The sequence below is a fragment of the Cetorhinus maximus genome, chromosome 1 (assembly GCF_964194155.1).
Source record: "Cetorhinus maximus chromosome 1, sCetMax3.hap1.1, whole genome shotgun sequence".
NCBI lineage: Eukaryota > Metazoa > Chordata > Chondrichthyes > Lamniformes > Cetorhinidae > Cetorhinus > Cetorhinus maximus.
Genome location: NC_135879.1, coordinates 141,991,734 through 142,014,196, shown reverse-complemented (window position 1 = coordinate 142,014,196; position 22,463 = coordinate 141,991,734). Strand labels below are relative to the sequence as shown.

The 22,463-nt window shown below is 38.9% G+C and overlaps 1 protein-coding gene across 6 annotated transcripts in view; it reads right to left on the bottom strand.

Moving 5' to 3' along the window:
- Positions 1 to 2,156: 2,156 nt before the first annotated feature.
- Positions 2,157 to 22,463, bottom strand: part of ociad1 (OCIA domain containing 1) — an 85,531-nt gene continuing 65,224 nt past the window's right edge. For 3 of the 6 annotated variants that reach the window (XM_078547796.1, XM_078547782.1, XM_078547789.1), the window contains 6 exons: positions 20,951 to 21,004; positions 20,819 to 20,866; positions 15,521 to 15,650; positions 12,300 to 12,487; positions 4,944 to 5,102; positions 2,157 to 2,748 (listed from right to left, as the gene is read on the bottom strand). In XM_078547796.1, coding sequence (XP_078403922.1) covers positions 2,708 to 2,748; positions 4,944 to 5,102; positions 12,300 to 12,487; positions 15,521 to 15,650; positions 20,819 to 20,866; positions 20,951 to 21,004 — 620 coding nt within the window. In that variant the 3' untranslated portion in view covers positions 2,157 to 2,707. The remainder of the gene's footprint in view (positions 2,749 to 4,943; positions 5,103 to 12,299; positions 12,488 to 15,520; positions 15,651 to 20,818; positions 20,867 to 20,950; positions 21,005 to 22,463) is intronic. The other 3 variants (XM_078547775.1, XM_078547802.1, XM_078547803.1) reach the window with 3 other exon arrangements.

Here is a 22,463-nt window from a genome sequence, read left to right as displayed (position 1 = left end):
TCTACAGAGTTGGGGAGAATTTTATAGTTGCAGAAGGTGAGAGGGGCGAACTCATGAAGGGATTTGTACATGAGAATGAGAATGATTAGGTTCAAGGTTGTGCAAGAATATTCAGAACAGATGTTGAAGTATTTCTTTACATGGCACTTGATCAACAGCTGGAAAGGGTTAGTAAGAATAATGGTTGAGGCTGAATCTTAGACTAATTTAACAAACAACTGAATGCTTTAAAAGGATGATCCATTTTAGGAATACAGAGACATTAGTAAGCCATTTAGCCCCATGAGCCAGTTCCACCATTCAATGAGATCATGGTTGATCTGTGACCAAACTCTGGCCTTTGCCCCATGTCCCTCAAAACCTTTGGTTAATAAAAATCTATTTGTCTCAGTTTTAGTTAGCAATTGATCTAGCAGCAATTGCGGAGGAGAGAATTCCAAACTTCTACAACCCTTTATTTTTTAGAAACATTTCCTAATTTCACTTCTGAAAAATCTAGCTCTAAGTTTTAAGAGTGTGCCCCATGATCCTAAACTCCCCAACCAGCTTCAATAGTTTCTATCTACCCTATTTGCTTCACTTAATATCTTGAAAACTTCGATCAAGTAAACTTCTAAATTCAAGGGAATACAACCCTAGTTTGTGTAATTTAACCTCACAATTTAAACCTTGGGGTCCAGGTGTCATTCTGATAAATCTACATTGCATTTCCTCCAACATCAATATATCATTCCAATGATGTGGTGCCCAGAACTGCTTACAGTACTCCATGTGAGGTCTAATCAAAGGTTTATTTTGCAGAAGCATAACTTTTATCCCATGGTATTTAAAGGCCAACATTCCATTAGCCTTTCTGATTATTTTCTGTACTTGTTTATGACATTTTAATGATCTATATGCATAGACCCCAAGTTTCTTTGGACTTCCACTGTTTCTAGCTTTTCACTATTTAGGAAGTATCTTTTAACCTTTTTAGGTCTGTAGTGCACGACCTCGCATTTGGCTACATTGAAATCCATTTGTCACAATTTTGCCCAATCATTTAATCTATTTGTAACGTTATGCTTCCATCGTTGTCTATCTTTTGCGTCATCAGCACATTTGGATTTTTGGCTTTCTATCCCATTATTTAAGTTGTTAATAAATATGCTAAATAGTAGAGCCTCAACTCAGAGCACTATTAGTCACATCCTGCTAATTAGAGTAGTTGCCCATTATCCCTACTTTCGTCTCCTCCCACAATTTCCTCCAGTTCAACATTGCAGCTGTTGTCATTGGCTTCTGCTACAAACTCCATACCCTCACCCTCCAATTTTGTTCTCCTTCATGGCCACTGTCTCAGGTTGAAATTGATCGTTCACAATCTTGGTGTCCTATTTGACTTTGATCTGACTGTCTGATCTTAGATCTTCTCCAATATAAAGATTATTTACTTCCACCTCAGTGACATTGTCTTCCTTGACGCTGCCTCCATTGTCGAAATCCTTAACTGTGCCTTTGTGTCAGCACCTGACTCAACTAGTGCTATGCTTTCGTAAGCTGTCTCCCATCTTCCACACTTCAGCCGATTCAAAGCTCTGCTGCCTGTATTCTAACCAGTCCGTCTCAACAATCACCTGTACTCACTGACCAACACTTGGGGATTTGGGAGGCATTTTTAAATTCTCATCTGAATATTCAAATTATTTCATGGCCTCACTCCTCCCCATCTCTAACCAATGCAAGACCAACAACTCTTTTGGTTTTTTGAAGCCTGATACACTCTTTGTATAGTTTATACACTTGAGGATATTCTAATTATGGAAAACTATCAGGAATTTATATAGAAGTAGACCAAGTCTGTGTGTCATATTGAGTAGGCAACAACCAAGGCCTTTGCAATACTGGCAGGAAGAGTCATCAGTTTGATAATGGTGAGCTATTTTTCTACTAATGGTTTACCTTTAGTCACTTGAAGTTTTCAGTCCTATAATAAATTCAGCTATAACAAATTGAGATATCTTATTTTAGGCTAATTTGCTTGCTACTTTTCCCCGATTCTTTCACCTCAGCAGTTATAATTCTCCCAGCTAACTTTGATTAATTAAAATAGAAAAGATTTGCATAGAATATTCAGTAAAGAAGTTATGGGGTTTTTTTTATAAAAAAAACACTGATAACAAAGCACTGTACATTTAATTAAGTTCATAATTTTCAAACTTATACTTGAATTAATAGCTTCATGGTTACAGATGGAATACACATAGATTGTATTACTGAAATACAGTCCATTAGACTTTGGTTTCATTTGATTAACAGCAACAATACATCTCAGAGTTAATATACAATCATCCACGCTGAGCCTGTCCATCACACCCTTGAACTAAAGGAATATTTTACTCTGCGTACCTTTCTTGTTGAAAATTGTTACTTTTAGAAATGAACACAAGTATCAGCAAGGAAACTTCTGTGGTGTTTTTTAAAAATCCATAATTTTTATGAGAAAAAATGGAACAGACAAGTCTTTGACAGATGATACTGTAAATGGGTCAAATGGATTACATTAAAAAGGCAGGTCATCCTAAGATCTTTATGGTCTAATCAGGTTAGCTTCAAACTTTTTAAAAATACACTTCAAGTTTTCAGGTTAAACATTTCTGTAGAGTGAGTTGATTATGAATATTTCCAATATTCTGACTTCACCTGTTTCTTGTCTGCAGAGTTTTCCTTATTCTTCCCAGGAGTCTCCATACTTGTTTGTTTTCGCTGCTGGGAAAAAAAAATTAGACCAGGAGAGATTATCAGCACTAATTTAAGAGAAGCATCAGCTCAGTTACTTACAATAAAACTAACTTATGGCATAAAAACAAAAAATGCTGAAAATACTCAGAAGCTCTGGCAGCAACTGTGGAGAGAGAAACAGAGTTAACATTTCAGGTCGGTGACCCTTCTTTAGAACTGTCGAAGGGTCACTGACCTGAAACGTTACCTTTGTTTCTCTCTCCACCGATGCTGCCAGAGATATTGAGTAGTTTCAGCATTTTTGATTTTATTTTTCAGATTTCCAGCATCTGTAAAATTTTACTCTTACATTACGGTATATTATGTATTTATTTCTTTCTATTCACAGACATTGATCTTTACATGTACTCTACAGGCAATGCTCCCTGTAAAACTTAATTTTCTGCATGCTCAATATGTGGGCCCCTTAAAATTTTTTTGCATGGTGTTTATCATGGAAAAAGGCCTGTGTGGTACCTGCCAGGCTGCTGTATGACCACACACCCACCCAGCTTTTAACATGAACTTTGACCAGTGGTTAAAGTAAACTGTACATTCATCCTAAAAGTTTACTCGTGAAGATAACCACATGTAATGGTTGGAAATGCTGATCATTATTGGCTTGCTTGCTTACTTGGAAATAAGCCATGACCCCCTAGTCACCATTCCAAAATTCTTCTAGGATATAAATGTAAATCTTCAACAGAGCTACATGAGTTGTTCCCATGAATCTTCAAAGTTTATATGTTACTTTATACCAAATAAAAACCATAGAAGGCATTAGCACATCATGCCAGTCCAGCCCTTTGCAGGAGCAATACAAAACTAATCAGATTGCACCACTGTCTCCAGAGCACTGAATTTTCCTCAACTTACCGGTTAAAACAATAACTGAGTAAAGAAATTTCTCCTAATCCCTCTTCTTACTCAAAGTGACAATTTTAAATTAATGACTTCTTCACTGACTGCTCATGCAGAGGAATCTGTTTGCCCTTATTCATCTTGTTAAAACGACTTGCATTTATATAGGACCTTAAGATAGGAAATTGTCCCAAAATAGTTCAGAGAAGCATAATTAGACAAAAATCAACACTGAGCAGGCAAATACGATCATTAGGAGTGGTAAATAAAAGTTTGATAAAAGAGATAGATTTTAAGGGGAGTCTTAAAACACGAAAGGTAGGTGGAGGCAAAAAGGTTTATGGGGGGATTTCCAGAGTTAACTGAATGTACAGCTGTTAAAAGTGGAGTGAGAGATTTTCAAAACGTATAAGATATCAGAGTTCTTAAATGCTTGGAGGGCTAGAAAAGGTATCAAATTGGAAGGGGGTGAGGCATGAAGTGGGTTGAGTACAAGGATGTAAATTTTACCTATGAAGAGCTGATGGACCAGCATAAGTCAATGACCACAGGGGTGATGGGTGAGTGTGACTGTCCTAGATAGATTATGAGCATCAGAGTTTTGAATGAGCTGAAGATTTTGGAGAGTGGAAGATGGGAAGATCAGCTGGGAGAGCACTGGAATAGCTGAGTCAGGAGGTAAAGTCATGGATGAGGATTTTCACAGAGATCAACTGAGGCAGAGGTGGAGATGGGCCCTTCATTATTTTTAAAAAACTATTTAATCTCCTTGTAACTCCAGTGGAAATAATTCTTTTATCTCCTCTCTCCTTATAACTATAGGCTGTCAGCCTATCTTTATGCTCTCCATAGTTTTAATGTTCTTCCAAAAATGGAGCACTCCAGGCAGCAAACTAGTTTGTAACCTATCAATTTCTAGAGAGTATAATTACCTTTCTGTTCCTATGTACAATAAATCTCTTTAAAACATTGTTTGTGGCAAGCTTGTTTTCCTGGAACATACAAATAAATAGGCTGCACACAGCAGCTGGAACTTGATATGTTGCCAATCATTTGCACCATAACCAATTACAACCCAATCAGATTTGTTTTAACCATCAATTTAAGAAAACTTAATCACAATCTGTCCAAGCCACATACCATTCTGAGTTAGACATACGTCACCATTCTGGGCAGATGTCATTCACTCAGAATTCTGTCATTCCTGATCTAACACTATGAAGGGAGCACCATCACAAGAACAGCAAAAGTTCAAGAAGCAACTCAGGGAAAGATATGTGTCCTTGGCAAGAACAAATTAAACAAAAATATCCATAATTGACCTCCTTTGTTGTTAGGTAATCTCTGTGGAGTTGGTTTGTGAAGAGACTCTGCTTTTTGTGCCACTGTCACTTCGTATAGCTCCCTATTTTTGTTTCTCAATTCGTCGTATGTCATTGATTTCCTTTGAGGCTTTGACTCTTCTATCTCTGGACCAGGTGCTGTGGTCAGAAGCAAATAAACTTATTTTAGAAGAGGTTAAAGAAACCTGTACACTGTACAGTGTCCTCCAAACACTAATGCAATGCAAAACAAGCAATTGTTGTTTTACAGGGTGAGACATCATTTTGGGAAAAGCCTGTGTCTGGCAGCATTGAGGAGAAGGCAGCCCAGGAGTACTGGGCTGACTTGCTCCAGATTGCTTTGGGCCATCAGGCATCCCTTCTGTGTTCCCAGGTTGGCTACTCAGTTGCAGGAACAATGCTGGTTTGAAGTGAAAAAAGCTTTAATATTATAGCTGCAATTTTTATATTTGCAATTGTAATCAGTGCTTACAATCAGAAAACAGATTAGCTTCTGAAAAATAAATACTAAATATATACAAACATTGGTTATACATTGGCCTCCTCTGCTTAATTGAAAAGTTTCCAAAATTAAACCATTAAGAAAAAAATCCTCACAAAAAGTTTCTAAAATAATAAACAGAAAATAAAATTACATGATTCTTCAGTGGCTACCATGGCTGTTCTGACTACCCCTCTTAGTTTTTTGGACATGCTTTTTAGAGGAAAAAAGCAATAGCGGCTTTGAAAGTTTACTGTTTGTATTCAAATAATTTTCAAAGGGCGAATCTGAAATTCTGTCCTAAACAAAGGCATTTGCACCGATAGTTTAGAATTCAAAAATAAAAAATGCTGTGTAAGCAGCACTCATTGGAAATAGCAAATGTAATCATGTCAATTATTGAATATCAATTTAAAATGATAAAATTTGAACAGACTAAATGAGCTGAAACCAATGTTAGAACTGAGGGAAGCTCCAGGTATAGATTGAACTAATAAACCATACTTTTCAGCATTTTATCTCCTTATAGCAAAAAGGGCATTTCATTCAAAAGAAATCACTTCAATTAAAAATTAGCCTTCATGTTATATTATAAGTGCTTGAATTGCTCTCAGAGCTACTTACCTGATTGAGAAACAACAAGTACCTAGGTTCTTGATGTTATTATTCTATTAGAAGAGATACAGATAAATGCATATGCACCCTTTGAAACGTAGTGTTATCTGCCTCATCATAAACAGGGTGCACCTTCATTTCTCAGACTTGGAATCTGAAATCTGGGGCTCAGAGGGTACATTCCTAATCATATCTGTACAATTACTGCAGCAGTATGCTTTCGGCTCCAAATATAGAATCAAAATATAATTCAAGAGGTACCAAAAAGTATATTTAAAAAAAAATCAAACTCTTGGAGCAGTATGCTGTTAAACATGGCTATTAAATACATCTTATATTAGAATTCACTTTCCCTTTCAAAAATTTATAAATCCACCATTACAAAAAAGCATAGCTTTAGCTTAAACCAGGGCTGGGATTTTACGTGTGGAAACCGGGACTGTCCTTGTCCTGCGCATACTTAAAATCCAATGTGATGATGTCAGGTTATGAACCTGACATCAACATGCCAGTATTCCATTATATTGTAGTCAGGTGGCAGCCAAAATCGGCCTGCCATTTTACAAAAGAGTCATTAATGGGCAACTGAGCTTGTTAACAAGCCAATTGACCTAAACGTTATCCTGTCCACACCATAATGCGATTGGCGAAGGAAGGTGGGTAAGGACGGCCAGGCTGCTTTTTCATCAACTCTGATGAAAAAGTGGGAAGGAAGGTTGTTGGGGGGGGGTACTTCCTTTTTGGGGATACTCTGTGCACATCGGGGGCACCCGCCCAAGATTGCACCCCTCCCTTTGTGCCTGCCCCTTTGGCCTCCAAAATCCAACCCCACCACCCCACCCCTCCTCAGGGTGCTCCATCCCCCCTCAGGGTGCTCCATCCCTCGCTGCCCAAAAAACCCAGACTTACCTGGGTCCAGGATCCATACTGTCTTCAGATTGGCCGGCAGCTCTCGATTGCGAGACTTCTTGCTAGCGAGGGGTGGAAGTTCCACACTGAACTTAAGGCCACCCACAGTGTAATGTCGCTGTGGGGCAGCCTATTGACGACCAGCTTTTCTAACAGGGGTCGGTGGGGGTGGGGGGGGGGGGGCGGTGTCGGTATGCTCCCTGCAAAATCCAGCCCCATATGTGCATTTTCCACTGCACTTCCAATATAACTACTGTTTTTCATGTCTCATTTTTGAGGTCTTTGGGTTGAGTTTTCACAGAAGAACAAGCACCGATAAAAAATCTTGAAACCCAATGGAATCAAATGTTGGCAGAAAAGACAGTGGCTGAACAATGGGCCACCTTCAAAGAAAAAGTATTGCACACAATGCCAAGGTATATTCCCTTGAAGGGGAAAGAAAGGACAAATAAGTCCAGAGCGCCTTGGATGATGAGAGACATAGAGGTAAAGCTGAAAAGGAAGAAGTGCATGTACGACAGATGTCAGGTAGAAAATACAATGGAGAATCAGGCTGAATATAGAAGGATCAGAGGGGAAGTGAAGAAACTAATAAGGAAAACAAGGCGAGAGCATGAAAATAGGCTGGCAGCGAACATAAAAAGGGATCCCAATGTCTTCTACAAGAATGTAAATGATAGAAGTGTGGTGAAAGAAAGAGTAGGGCCGATTAGGGAGAAAAAAAGGGGGCTTGCATGTGCAGGCTGGAGAAATAGCGGAGGTATTAAACGAGTACTTTGCACCTGTCTTTACAAAGGAAGAACTTGCTACCCAGGCCGAGATGAGAGAGGAGGTAACTGGTGCACTAGAAGAACTTAAAATCGAGAGGAAGGAGGTGTTGGAAAGGCTATCTTTACTTAAAATAGATAAAGTACCAGGGCTGGATGAGATGCATCCAAGGGTACTGAGGGAAGTGAGAGTGAAAATTGAAGAAGCAGTCTTCCAGCCTTCCTAGGGGAGGTGCCAGAGGACTGGAGAACTGCAAATGTTACATACACCCTTGTACAAAAAGGGGTGCAAGGATAATGCTGGCAACTATAGGCCAGTCAATTTGACCTTAGTGGTGGGGAAACTTCTGGAAACTATAGTATGGGATGAAATCAATAATCATTTAGACAAGTGCAGGATAATTAAGGAAAGCCTGCATGGGTTCATCAAGGGAAAATCATGTTTAACTAACTTGCTGAAGTTTTTTGAGGAAGTAACAGAAAAGGTTAATAAAGGAAACACTGTTGATGTGATGTATATGGATTTTCAAAAGGCATTTGATACATGTAGTGCCACACTACAGACTTATGAGCAGAATTCTAGGTCATGGAATAAAAGGGAAAGTAGATGCTTAGATAAGAAATTGGTTGAGTGGCAGGAAGCAGAGATTAGTGATAAATGATTGCTTTTCAGATTGGAGGAAGGTTGGTAGTGGAGTTCCCTAGGGGTCAGTGTTGGGACCCAGTTTTTTCTGATATATATTAATGACCTAGACTGTGGTGTGTAGGACATGATTTCAAAATTTACAGATGATATGAAGATTGGAAATGCTATCAACTGTGATGGGGATAGTCTTGAACTTCAAAAGGACATAGACATGTTGGTGGATTGGGCAGACAAGTGGCAGATAAAGTTTAAAACAGAGAAGTGTGAAGAAATTTGTTTTGTCAGGAAAGATATGATGAGGCAGTATAAAGTAAAGGGATAGCCTCTAAAGGAGGTGCAGGGATAGAGGGACCTTGGTGTATACATACGTAGGTCATTGAAGATGGCAGGGCATGTTGAAAGAGCAGGTAATAAAGTTTATAGTATCTTGGGCTTTATTAATCGTGGCATTGAGTACAAGGATGAGCAGGTCATATTGAACTTGTATAAGACACTAGTTAGGCCTCATCTGGCGTACTGCATCCAGTTTTGGGTGCCATACTTGAGGAAGGATGTGAAGGCATTGGAGAGAGTACAGAGGGGATTCACAAAAATGATTCTAGGATGAAGAACTGTGGCTATGAGGATAGATTGGAGAGGTTAGGACTGTTTTCCTTGGAGAAAAGAAGACCGAGTGGAAACTTGATAAGATCCTGAGGGGTATGGACAGGGTGAGAAACTGATCCCACTCAAGACAGCATCATTAACTAGAGGGCACAGATTCAAAATAATTGGCAAAAGGAGTAAGTGTGATGTGAGAAAAAAAAATTTCACCCAGAGGGTGGTTGGAGTCTGGAACAAACTTCCTGAAAGGGTGATGGAGGCAGGTTTGATCGAGGCATTCAAAGGGGAATTGGATTGCTACCTGAAGAGAAATAATATGCAAGGTTATGGGAATAAGGCAGGGGAGTGGGAGTAAGTGGAATGCTTTTTCAGAGAGCCAGTGCAGACTCAATAGGCTGAATGGCCTCCTTCTGCACTGTAAAGATACTGTGATACTGGATTAAAATAAATTTAATGCATTCAGTTCCTTGACCAAGCTAGATTTTTAAGTTGTATTAGAATGCAATAATTATGAGGATTCATATGGGCTGGACCAATCAAATTGACAAAGCTAGTATGGAAGATGAGTTTGTAGAATGCTTTCCCGACAGTCTTCTTGAGCAATATGTTGTGGGACCGACTAGGGAAAAAACTATTTTAGATCTAGCATTGTGCAATAAGACATGGTTAATTAGTAATCTCACAGTAATGGACCTGCTGGGAAATAGTGATCATAATACCATTGAATTTCACAAGTTTGAAAGTGACATACTCCAATCACAAACAAGAACCTTAAACTTAAAGCCAATTACATAGGTATGAGGGGAGTGCTGGCTAAGGTTTATTGGGTAAATGGAGTAACAGATATGACAGCAAATAAACAGTAGGAAACATTAAAAGAAACAAATCAAAATGTTCAACAAAAAATACATTTCATTAAAAAATAAAAACTCAGTAAGAAAGATCCATTTACTCAGGAAGTTAAGGATATTAGTAGATTAAAAGAAAAGGCTTATAATATTGCAAAGAATAATTGTTGGTTTCTAAAACACTCCCAATCCTCAAATATACCATTATTCTTTGCCCCCAAAAAGTCAATCAAAAGTGAAAAAAATAGAATGAGAGTAAACTGTCCAGGAATATAAAAATAGATTGTAAGAGTTTTTACAAGTATATAAAACAGACAGTAGTTAAAGTAAATATTAGTCCCCTGGAGACAAAGGCAAGAAAAATTATCATAGGGAATGAGGAAATGGCAGAAACATTGATCAAATATTTTGCGTCTGTTTTCACAGCAGAAGACACAAGTTACATGCCAGAAATAAAAGATAACAGAGGGGCTAATAAGTGAGGAAATTAAGGTAATTAATATCAGCAGAGAAAATGTACAGTAGAAATTTAAGGGACTAAAATTTGACGAATTCCCAGGACCTGATGGCCTAAATCAGGGTTTCCAAAGAGATAACTGCAGAAATAGTGGATGTGCAGATTATGATTTTCCAAAATCTCAAAGATTCTAGAACGTTCCCAGTGGATTTGAATTAGCAAATGTAACACTGCTATTCAAGAAAGAAGGGAGAGAGAAAACAGGGAACTACAGGCCTGTTGTCCTGACATCAGTTGTCAGAAAAGTACTGCAATTTATTATTTAGGAAGCCTTAACAATGCACTTTGACAACCATAGTATGATCAGACAAAGTCAACATGGCTTTACCAAAGGGAAATACTGTTTGATAAATTTATTAGAGTTTTTGAGACTGTAACTAGCAGCGTAGATAAAGGAGAACCAGTAGATGTAACATTCTTGGATTTCCAAAAGGCATTCAATAAATTTCCACACAAAACATTAACACACAAGATAAGTGCTCATGGAATAGTGGCTAATATATTAGCATGGATAGGGGATTGGTTAATGGACAGGAAATCAAGAGATAATTTGGGAATTTTCAAGTTGGCATGCAGCAAACTAAGGGAGTGCTGCAAGGATCAGTGCTGAAGTCTCAGCTATTTACAATCTATATTATGAATTAGATAAAGAGTCAGAGTAATGTATCTAATTTTGCTGATGATACAAAGCTGAGTATGAATGCAAGCTTTGAGGTGGGGACAAAGGAGCTGCAAAGAGATATAAAACAGGTTAAGCGAGTGGGCAGCATGGTGGCAGGTGTATAATGTGGGTAAATGTCAGGTTATTTATTCACTTAGGCAATAAGAATAGAAAAACTGAATATTGTTTAAAAGGCATGAAACTTGTAAATGCTGATGTTGAGAGGATCATGGGTGTACTCTTACAAAGAATATAGAAAGTTAGCATGCAGGTACAGCCAGCAATTAAGAAGGCAAATGGAAATTGTTGGCCTTTATTGCAAGGAGATTGGAGTACAGGAATAAAGAAGCCTTGCTACAATTGTACAGGGCTTTGGTGAGACCACTGGAGTATTGTGTGCAGTTTTGGTCTCTATACTTATCAGGAGGATATACTAGCATTAGAGGTAGTACAGCGAAGGTTCATCAGTTGGTCCCTGGGAAGACAGGGTTGGCTTATGATGAAAGGCTGAGTAAACTGGTGTTACGTTCCCTGGAGTTTGGAAGAATGAGAGATGATCTCATTGAAACATGCAACATTCTGAAGAGACTTCACAGGGTAGACACAGAGGTTGTTTCCCCTGGCTGGAAAATCTACAAGGGGGCACAGTTCCAGAATAAGCGGCTGATCGTTTAGGACTGAGATGAGAACATTTTCACTCAAAGGGTTGTAAATCTTTTGAATTCTCTACCCCAGAGGGTCATGGATGCTCCATAAATGAATATATTTAAGACCGAGATAAACTTTTTTGGTTTCTCAGGAGATCAAGGGATATGGAGAGCTGAGAGGAAAGTGGAGTTGAAGTCGAAGATCTGCCATGATCGAATTAAATCGCAGAGCAGATTCAATGGGCCATACTGTCTATTCGTGCTCTTATTTCTTATGTTCTTACTAATATTGCAGAGGGAGCCTTTTTTTGTTGGAGTGGTCAACTTTTTATTTGAAGCTGCTAAGTTTTCAAAGTTTTGTAGATTGGCATGTATGTTGATATAGTTCTGCATTACAAAACTACCATAAATGTATAACAAGGTCTCACAGCTTATTGCTACACAAATACTTTAAATAATTGACAAAAAGTAGCCTGCTTTTCAGGAGAACTTTGCTAAATTATAGGATAATCTTTAAGATTGCAGTGAATCAAACACACTTAAAATTAGTGACTATCATTAAAAAGATCTATTCTTAAAAATCCACTGCATCCTTCTCCAAAAGAATCTACTAATGCAAAGGGAAAAAGCACACAAAATACCTCCTGGAGTGTCATCAATCCCTGTAGGAGCTGACTCACTGAGCGTAGAACTGAATGGAACGGACTCATAATTGGGTTCAGAGTGGTCACTGTAGTTGTAGTCATCAGAGTAGGTGGTAGGGCTATTTACTTCAGGTTGTAAATGTTCTGCAGTGCTGTCAGAAAATTCGGACTTCTGATATGAATGCCTGCAAAACAAAATGAACATTTATTACCTCTCGATGGTTAGGATTGTGGAGATAGACGGAGGGCAGGGAGGAGAGAAACAATGGGAGTTACAATAAGAATGTATCAAGACATGACAAGGCAGCCTGCCTGATTGGCACCACATCCACAAACATTCACTTCCTCCACCACTGATGCACAGTAGCAGCAGTGTATACCATCTACAAGATGCACTGCAGGAATTCACCTAGGCGCCTTAGGCAGAACCTTCCAAACCCACGACCACTATCATTTAGAAGGACAAGGGCAGCAAATAGATGGGAATACTACCATCTGGAAGTTCCCCTCCAAGTCACTCACCATCCTGACTTGGAAATATATCACCGGTCCTTCACTGTCGCTGGGTCAAAATCCTGGAACTCCCTTCCTAAAAGCACTGTGGGTGTTCCTACACCACATGGATTGCAGCGGTTCAAAGAAGGCAGTTTACCACCACCTTCTGAAGGGCAACTAGGGATGGGCAATAAATGCTGGCCCAGCCAGCGAAGCCCAGATCCCGTGAATGAATTAAAAAAAGACACGTGACATGTTCTCAAGGCATAATTTATGTTATCATACTGGATATTTACTTCTCATCACAAGGTTAATGATATTCCTTTAAACGCTCACTTTTTAAGTTAGAGTGCAGCCCAGATGAAACATTCAAAAGCATAACCTGATTTAAAATGTTAAGTATTTCTCATTCACTTGCGTGATTTTATCATATTGTAAACAAGGGTAAAATTCCTCAGCTAGCCTTAAATTCACCAAAATTAAACATACATCTTAATGTTCAAAATTCAACATATACATTTAATTCCAAGATTGTTCTTGAATTCCACACTGATTCACCCTTTACTACAACAGCAAAACCTATGACTGGGGGGAGGGAGGGTCATCAGTTTAAATCCCTGTTTTACAAGGCAATTCTTGCAACCATTTCCTCTCATTTCTAATTTTACAATTGGATCTCCATGGACAAATTGTACCCTGGGAGGTTTTACTTTTGTCCATAGTGAATGCAAATGCTTCTAGGCCACTTCAAATAGGTGGAATTATTAGATTTCAAGGCGTAGTTTTCCCTTTGTGTACCCTCTATTACCGTCAAGACTGTGGACCAATGCGTTTGCATAAAATCACCGATGTGACGTCAGCATTTTAACATCTCAGCATTTAATGCAGTTAGTACATATAATACAGGATTAAGTAAATATTAACACTAGAACATGACCTTGAAAACGTATTCTTAAATCAGTGTCATAGTTTTGCAAACATTGCTCTAACTGACCAGCTTAGTTTTACCTTTTAGCAGATCGTAGGTACAGACAGCAACTCAAATTCATCATACCACTCAAGAACAACTTGTATCTATGCCTTTGATGTAGAAAAAAGGGCTTCATGGAAGCATAGTCAGACAAACATTGACACCGACACAAAGCAAGAAATATTAGGATGGTTTACTAAATGCTTGGTCAGAGGTTGATTTTAAGGAGGGTCATAAAGAAAGAAGTAGAAACACTGAAATTGAGGAAGACTCACCCCTTGAAAATATTAACATCAAACTCAGTTTCTATTGGTGAGGTAGACAAGTGCTTATCACATCCCTAAGGGAGATACATCAATTGGTAGGCAAGATGTTGAAATTCTGGGCCAGAGATTTTTATCTTGACAGTGTAAATTGTGCTGGATTATCTATATGCGAAGCAAAGCAAAGCACTATGGAGAGGGGAAAGGGGGGTCAGAAAAACATTTCAAAGGGCAGGATTTCATAATCGAAAAGTCAGAATTCTGCCTAAAGGCAGAAATTTCTCACCCCTATATTCGGGGGATACTAGATCTCTGTACATGCACACTTGAATGATTTGGTAACCAGTGGAACTTTTAAATGTTAGTGAAGAGTAAGCTGTGCCATCAGCTCTTTAGTGACATAAGAAATTTTTAAATTATACTACTCTGAGAGAAGCTAAAGCGGTGTGAAACTACTTCCCCAAAGATGAAGCAAATCCCAAACTAGCGGCTGTTTGTTTGGCTGTAGTTAAACTGCACATTTAGCAATGCTGTAAAGCCAAAAATATTTCAGTGAAATGCAAATGCACAGTGTAATTGCCTAAAAGGCAAGAAACTATTTGGATGTCGCTGCCATTTGAGATCCTTGCACAGTGAAGAGATTATAATACTGCTTATAAATAAGATAATTTATGCATTGTTTGTTTCTTTGTAAATAAACCATTTTATCAGTGAGTAAATTTGATGTCATATACATCAGTCACTAAAATAATTCAGGTCGTCACAATTAACTGGATCTACAAACATCATCTAATTTCTACATTTAATCTAGGCACAGACAGTGCAGTAACATTTTGCATTCCAAGTTATATGTTATCAATTCCTTAGGGGGATTGGTTATTATGGTTTCATGTGGCCAGCCTATTATTTACATTATGCAGAATCACACAGGTATAAAATGTAGCCTTGGAATGAAAACCTGTTCTGTTGTTAGGCTATCAACCTGAAATGTTAACTCTTTCTCTCTCCACAGATACTGTCTGACCTGCTCAATGTTTCCAACATGTTTTGTTTTTATTAGCCCTTAAAAAACACTTGTCAATATTCTTAACTTTTATCATGGAAAAATCATGATTTAGATGTTCCAACGTCTCAAATACAGCTCTAGATCTTTTCATAGCTATGAAGTTAGAGGGTTATCCTGCTTTCATTCTAATTAGTATGAACTGAAAAGTCAGCTCCTATGATAGAACAGTTTCTTTTTAAGACCAGCTGAAGACCCTTGCTGCTGTCAGAAATAGCAAGCAGAATGCTTTTCTCCAAGAACAAAGGAGCTGCTTTGTGTGACTTCACATTGAGAACATTCAAGTGTAAGCTATAAATATTAAAATACATCGCTAGCTTTTTCAGGAGAGTAATTGTAGACTATTATTTTTCTAACATGCACAAAGGTTCTTTGACTACATAATTGAATGAAAAATGCTGGAAAACATGAAATAATAGCAACTGACTGATGCAGGAATGTTCTACGTCCTTGCCGTAGAGCATCTCCAAGTGGCGAATTCTCCAGTCTCATGAACTTCTCCTGGCATGTCTTCATATAGGAAATCTTTCCTACCAGGTAACCACAAACACCAGCAACTGAGAAAGAAATGGAGTAAAAAAAAAATTCTTACAAGGATTTCTAAACTTTAGTTCCTCAATTCTCAGTTTTCCTTCCAACCCAAAATGAGGATAGTATTTCAGATATTTAATCCACATTATATCTAGCAATGCAAGGTACCAGATTATTTCTACATGTGATCTTAATATCCCTCCCTTGGCCAATCTACAATAAAAGTTCCTTGAATGACCTGGTGCTCCAGTTGCATGTTCTAAGAGGTGGTCATCCTCAGAGAGTTCAGGAGAACAGTAAGTGGGTAGCTATTCAGCAGGGTGGGAAGAAGTAGGTGGTGCAGGAATCCTCCGGAAGAGTAGTACTCTTAAACTGGTTTCAGCACTGAACACCGCTGCAAGCGACAGGGGAGTGCAGCTCTAGCACATCCTCAGCATAGGCAGTGAAGTGTAGAGATGCAGCTGTGATTGGGAATTTGATAATCAGGTGATAGACAGGCATTTCTGCAACCACCAATGTGACATGGTGTGTTGTCTCCCCGGTGCCAGCGTAAAGGACATTGCCGAACAGGTGCAGAACATTTTGCGGGAAGAAAGGGAACAGCCAGAAGTCATAGTTCAAGTTGGAACCAAAGCCAAAGGTATGAAAAGGGTTAAGGTCATCCAGGCAGAGTTTCTGGAGCTGAGTAGGAAGTTAAAGAGCAGGACCTCAAAAGAGAGTAATCATGGATTATTCCCAGTGTCAAGAGCTAGTGAGTTTAGGAGCAGGAAGATAAGAAAGGTTAAGACGTAACTGGGGAAATAGTGTAGCAGGAACCTGTACAACAAGAGTGTCCTAGGTCCAAAACCTTCAGCTACTTCATCAATGACCTTCCCTCCATTTGAAGTGGGGATGTTCACTGATGATTTCACAGTGTTCAGCACTATTCTCGGGTCCTCAGATACTGAAGCAGTCCATGTCCTCATGCATCAAGACTTGGATTAAAGCTTGGGCTGATGAGTGCCACACAAGTGCTGGGCATTGGCCATCTCCAACAAGAGAAAATCTAACCATCTCCTCTTGATATTCAATGGCATTACCGTCGCTGAATCCCCCACTATCAACATCCTGGAGGTTACCATAGACCAGAAACTGAACAGGAACTAGCCATATAAATACTGTGGCTACAAGAGCAGGTCAGAGTCTGGAATCCTATGGCAAGTAACTCACCTCCTTGCTCCCAAAAGCCTGTCCACCATCTACAATGCAGAAGTCAGGAGTGTGATGGAATACTCTCAGCTTGCCTGGATGAGTGCAGCTCCCACAACTCTCAGGTAGCTTGACACCATCCAGGACAAAGCAGCTCACTTGATTGGCACCCCATCCACAAACATTCACTCCCTCCACCACCGACGAACAGTGGAGATAGTGCGTACCATCTACAAGACGTACTGCAGAAACTCACCAAGGCTCCTTAGGGAGCAACATCCAAACCCATGACCGCTACCATCTAGAAGGACAAGGGCAGCAAATACATCGGAACACCACCACCTGCAAGGCCCCTCCATGCCACTCACCATCCTGACTTGGAAATATATTGCTGTTCCTTCACTGTTGCTGGGTCAAAATCCTGAACTCTCTCCCCAACAGCACTGTGGGTGTACCTACACCATAGGGAATGAAGTGGTTCAAGAAGGCAGTTCACCATGATCTTCTCAAGGGCAATTAGGGAAGGGCAATAAATGCTGGCCTAGCAATCGGTGCCCACATCCCGTAAATTAATTAAAAAAAAATCCTGGGACCCCCTTCCTAACATCACTGTGCAAGTATCTGCACCAGATGGACTCTCGTCTCACCACCTCCTCAAGGGCAATTAGGGATGGGCAACAAATACTGGCCTTGCCAGCGGCGCCCACATCTCACATCAGGGAGACAAATATCATTATAATAAAGAATGGCTCAGAAGTAGGAGGGATTAGGCACAGGGGAAACGTGAGATAGGCTAAAAATGAGATATGAGTGCACTGGACAAATGTAAGGAGAATAGTAAATAAGGTTGGTGAGCTTCAGGAGCAAAAAGCCACATGGAATTATGAGATAGTGGTAATAACAGAGACTTGGCTCAAACAAGGAGAGGAATGGTCACTTCATATTCCTGGCTACAAGGTGTTCAGGAAGCAGGGGAAGGAATAAAGGAAGGCGGATGTGGTGGCAATATTGATCACATATGGTTACAGCACAAGTGATGATGTACTTGAGGATTCACAGACAGAATCTATTTGGTTAGAATTAGAAAACATTAGCAGGTCTAATATGCTGCTGGATATATAATGTAAGCCATCAAAAGGCTTGAGGGAGATAGGGGAGAACATTTGCAGAAAAAGCAAGAATTATAGAGATAATGGGAAATTTCAATTATCCTAATATAAATGGGAAAAATAGTATAAAGGACAAAGAGAGGGAGTAATCCCTGAAATGTGCATCAGAGGACTTTCTTGATATGTATGTTTCTAGCTCAATGAGGAAGGAAGCAGTACTGGATCTAGTCCTAGGGAGTGAAATGAGGCAAGTAGAGCAAGTTCCAGTGGGTGAGCATTTGTGAAAATGATCACTATCATTAAAGTGTAGTTCTGGAAAAGAACAAGGAAAAATAAAATGTGAAAATACTCATCTAAGAACTAATTTCAACGAGTTGAAAAGGGGTTTGATGCAGGTGGATTGGAATCAACGATTATCAGGTAAAACAGCAACTGAGCAATTGAAGGTCTTCAAAGAGGACCAACCAGACATATTCCCATGAAGAAGAAATGAAGGGCTTCCAAAACTAGAGTTCCCTGAATGGCTAAAAATATATGATTAAAATGTAAGAGAAAAAGGAAGCATATGGTAAATGTCAGGTTTGTATTCAGTAGAGAACCAAGCTGCATACAAAATGTGCAGCGGACAACTCAGAAAGGAAATAGGAGGGGCAAAAAAATGTGAGACTAAATAACCGGGTAACATAAAAGGAAATCCAAAAGTCTTATGTAAACAGAAATAGTAAAATAGTAGTTAAAGAAAGATTAGGGGCCAAAAAGGAGATCTTCTTATGGAGGGAGGGGCACAGCTGAGGTATTAAATTACAGTTCTGATGAAGAGTCATACAGACTCGAAACATTAAATATATTCCTCTCCGCAGATGCTGTCAGACCTGCTGAGTTTTTCCAGCTATTTTTATTTTTGTACTAAATGATTAGTTTGCATCTGTCTTTACTAAAGAAGAGAATGCTGCCGATGTCACAGTAAAGCAGGAGATATTAGAGATATTATCCTCCTTGAATATAGAAGTGACACCAGAGGACTGGGGGATTGCAAATGTTACATCCCTGTTCAAAGAAGCATAAAAAATATCTACAGGCCAACCAGCTTAACATTGGTTAATCTGGGACAAACTTAATTGCACTTCTAAAAGTATGGGTTAATAAATGAAAGCTAGCACACATTTGGTAAATCATGTTTGACTAATGATTGAATTTTTTGATGAAATAACAGAGGGGCTTGATGAGGGTGGTGTAGTTGGTGCATATTAGAGGTTTCAAAAAAATGTTTGATAAAGTTCCACATAATATGCTGGTTAGTAAAATTAAAGCCCATGAGATTAAATGAAAAGTGGCAGGATGGGCACAACATTGGCTAAGGGACAGAAAGCAGAAAGCAAAGAGTAATGGTGAACAGTTGTTTTTCAAACTGGAAGGAAGTGTGCAGTGGTGCTCACAGAGGTAAGTGTTGGACCCACTACTTATTTGATATATATTAATGACCTAGGCTTGACCTAATTTTAAAGTTTGGAGATGACACAAAACTTGGAAATGTAGTAAACTTCGAGGAGGATAGTAACAATTTAGGAGAGCATAAGACAGAACTAATAAATGGTACAATTTTAAAGGACTTGTAGAACAGAGGAACCTCGCCATGTTAGAGGCGTAATGGTATATACATAAATCTTTGAAGAAGGCAGGACAAGATGAGAAAGTTGTTACAAAGACAGAAGGCTTTAAACAAATAGAGACATAGGAGTACAAGAACAAGGAAGTTAAGTTAAACCTTTATCAAACAAAGGTTAGGTCCCAGCTGGAGTACAATAGGGACTATATTTTGCAAAGGATGTCAAGGCCTTATAGAGGGTGCAGAGGAAATTTGCTAGGCTGGTAGTGGGGTGAAAGAAGAGTCATACAGATTCTGAATGTTAACTCTGTTTCTGTCTCCACAGATGCTGCCAGACCTGCTGAGTTTTTCCAGCATTTTTTGTTCTTATTTCAGATTTCCAGCATCCGCAATATTTGGTTTCATCACCAAGGATGAAAGACTTCAGTCATGTCGAGAGAATATTGAAACTGGGATTGTTTTTCTTGGAGCAGAGAAGGTGAAGGGAAGATAATGATAAGTGCTAAAAAAAATCATTAACAGATTTGATAGAGAAATTACTTCCCGTGGCTGAAGGATAGGAAAGCAAGAAACAGATTTAAGATTACTGGCAAGAGAACCAGAAGGGAAAAAAAGCTGCAAGTTTTGATAACTGGAATGCACTGCCCGAAAGAGTGGTGGAAGCATATTTAATTATAATTTTCAGAAGAGAATTGGATAAATACTTCAGTAAAAATTTTCAGAGCTATGGGGAAACAGCAGGCCAGTTGACCTAATTGTATAGCTCTTTCAAAGAGCAGCAAAGGTAATATGGGACGAATAGCCACCTCCTGTGTTGCTTCATTCTATGGTCCTATTCTAATATTTTTTGGTTAGCCACACATTGAACACCTTTGAACTACTTTATATATAACTTAGAAAATATGAGGGGGTGAGATTCTTCCAACAGCTCACACAAGGCAAACTGTTGTTCATCACTGGGCTGTGGTTAAGCCAATTATTGGAGCAGCAAAAGCTTTACTTTGTCATGTTGTCAATTTCACGTCCATACCTAATTTGAGAATGCCTGATCCTCAAAAAATAATCTAGATCCGGTGCAGGCTTCCTTTTCCTCCGCCTTTTGATACTCAAAATGTACCTTACATGCAGAAATTAAAACAAATATTTTGAACATTTTATTGTACTGGATTTATTTCCACCATGAAAAAACTGTTTCCACCAGAGTAAGAAAAATTCCTCTACTACTCGGGAATTAGAAGATTAACTTCAAGTTGATTTCTCTGTTGCTTAATGAATGAATAACTTCACTTACATACAACTTTAGGTATGGATCCAAATCGAATTGAAGTAGAAAGGATTCCTAAATAGGAAATACAGAAACTTCAACTCATTAATGAATACAAAAATAATAATCAAAAATTATGTTAATTACTTTAAAAGTTACCTCTAGAGATTAGGACTTGAGTTACCAGCATGCTCATCCCAGAAAAAGGCAGTGCTGTAAAGAGCATTCAAACAAATTGGTAATTAATTTAAAATACTGAACTGTTGAATAGTGATTGTACCTTGCAATGCAAAAACTCCACAATAGAACAATAGAGATATTTCTACACGAGGGCTGGGTGAGTCCATTTGTTAAAAGTGATTTTACCTCGTACTTGAGTTTGAATCAGGAGAAACAAATGCTAGAAAAGGTTTCTTCTCTAGGAAGGCTTTTAAAGTGTAGGGTTTTGGGTAATCTATATCTGTTCAAAGCAGACGCAAGCACACATTATTGTAAAGACAATCTGATACAGTAAAACAAAAAAATTCTGATTCATTGGAAAATAATGAACTTTGGACATAATTACAACATATTAATCTCTGAATGATTCCAATGTCATAAATTACCAAGTTACACTTATTGTTTATAATTGGAATCTGAACATTAAAATGGAATTACATTCTTGTCCTGATAGTGCTCTAGCCTTTTGTTTTTAAATTGAAGTCTGACTTTTTTCAATTGATGTTCCATTGGTGGCTTGAGGTGAAAAATCAACTATACCATCATGAGGATGATTTAAAATAAAAGGCCAAGCGATGGAAAATGGGATTAGTGTAGTCAGACCTTTGTTGACCGGTGTGAACATGATGGGCTGAATGGCCTCCTCTGTGTTGTAAACATCTATGAGTCTATGAGACTTGTGCTTGTATAGTGCCTCTGCATGGCCCAAAGAGCTTCAGAGACAACTTTTAAGATGTATTGTAGCCAGTTTTGCACAGTTGTAATATAGGGAAATATGGTAGCCAAGTTGTAAACAGCAAGGTTTCCCAAACAGCATGACCAGATAACCTATGATGGTGGTATAGGTTGAGGGACAGCAAGACACTTTGCGGGGAGAACACCCTTGTCATCGGGTCTTTAACAGCCATCTGAAAGGGAAAATATGGGTTGGAGTGCAATAACTCATTTGAATAACTGCAGTGCTTCTGCAGTACAATGCTGTAGTGTCAGTCTGAATCATGTGCTCAAGCTTCTGGCGTGGGGCAGGAACCCATAATCTTCTGATTCAAAGGCACGAGTACGAATATTAAGCAAAGGCTGACACCTGTTCTCTAGGATCCTCTAAAATAGAGACACCACTGCAGATGTTAGGGAGCTAGGTGTAGATTTACCACTGTTTGCAGATTGAACTTTTACCAGTTCCTATTAATTGGAACAAAAAAATTACACAATTCCAAATTCAATTGAGCAGGGGGGGGCAGAAGGGGAGGAAGAAGTACATGAAAAATAAATACATCAAACCACAGAATCTTTACAGTGCATAGAAGGCCATTTGGCCTATCGAGTCTGCACTGGGTCTCTGAAAGAGCATTCCATCTAGTCCCACTCCCTACTTATCCCTGTAACCTTGCACATTCTCTCTTTTCAGATAGCAATCCAACTTCCTTTTGAATACCTTGATCAAAGTTGCCTC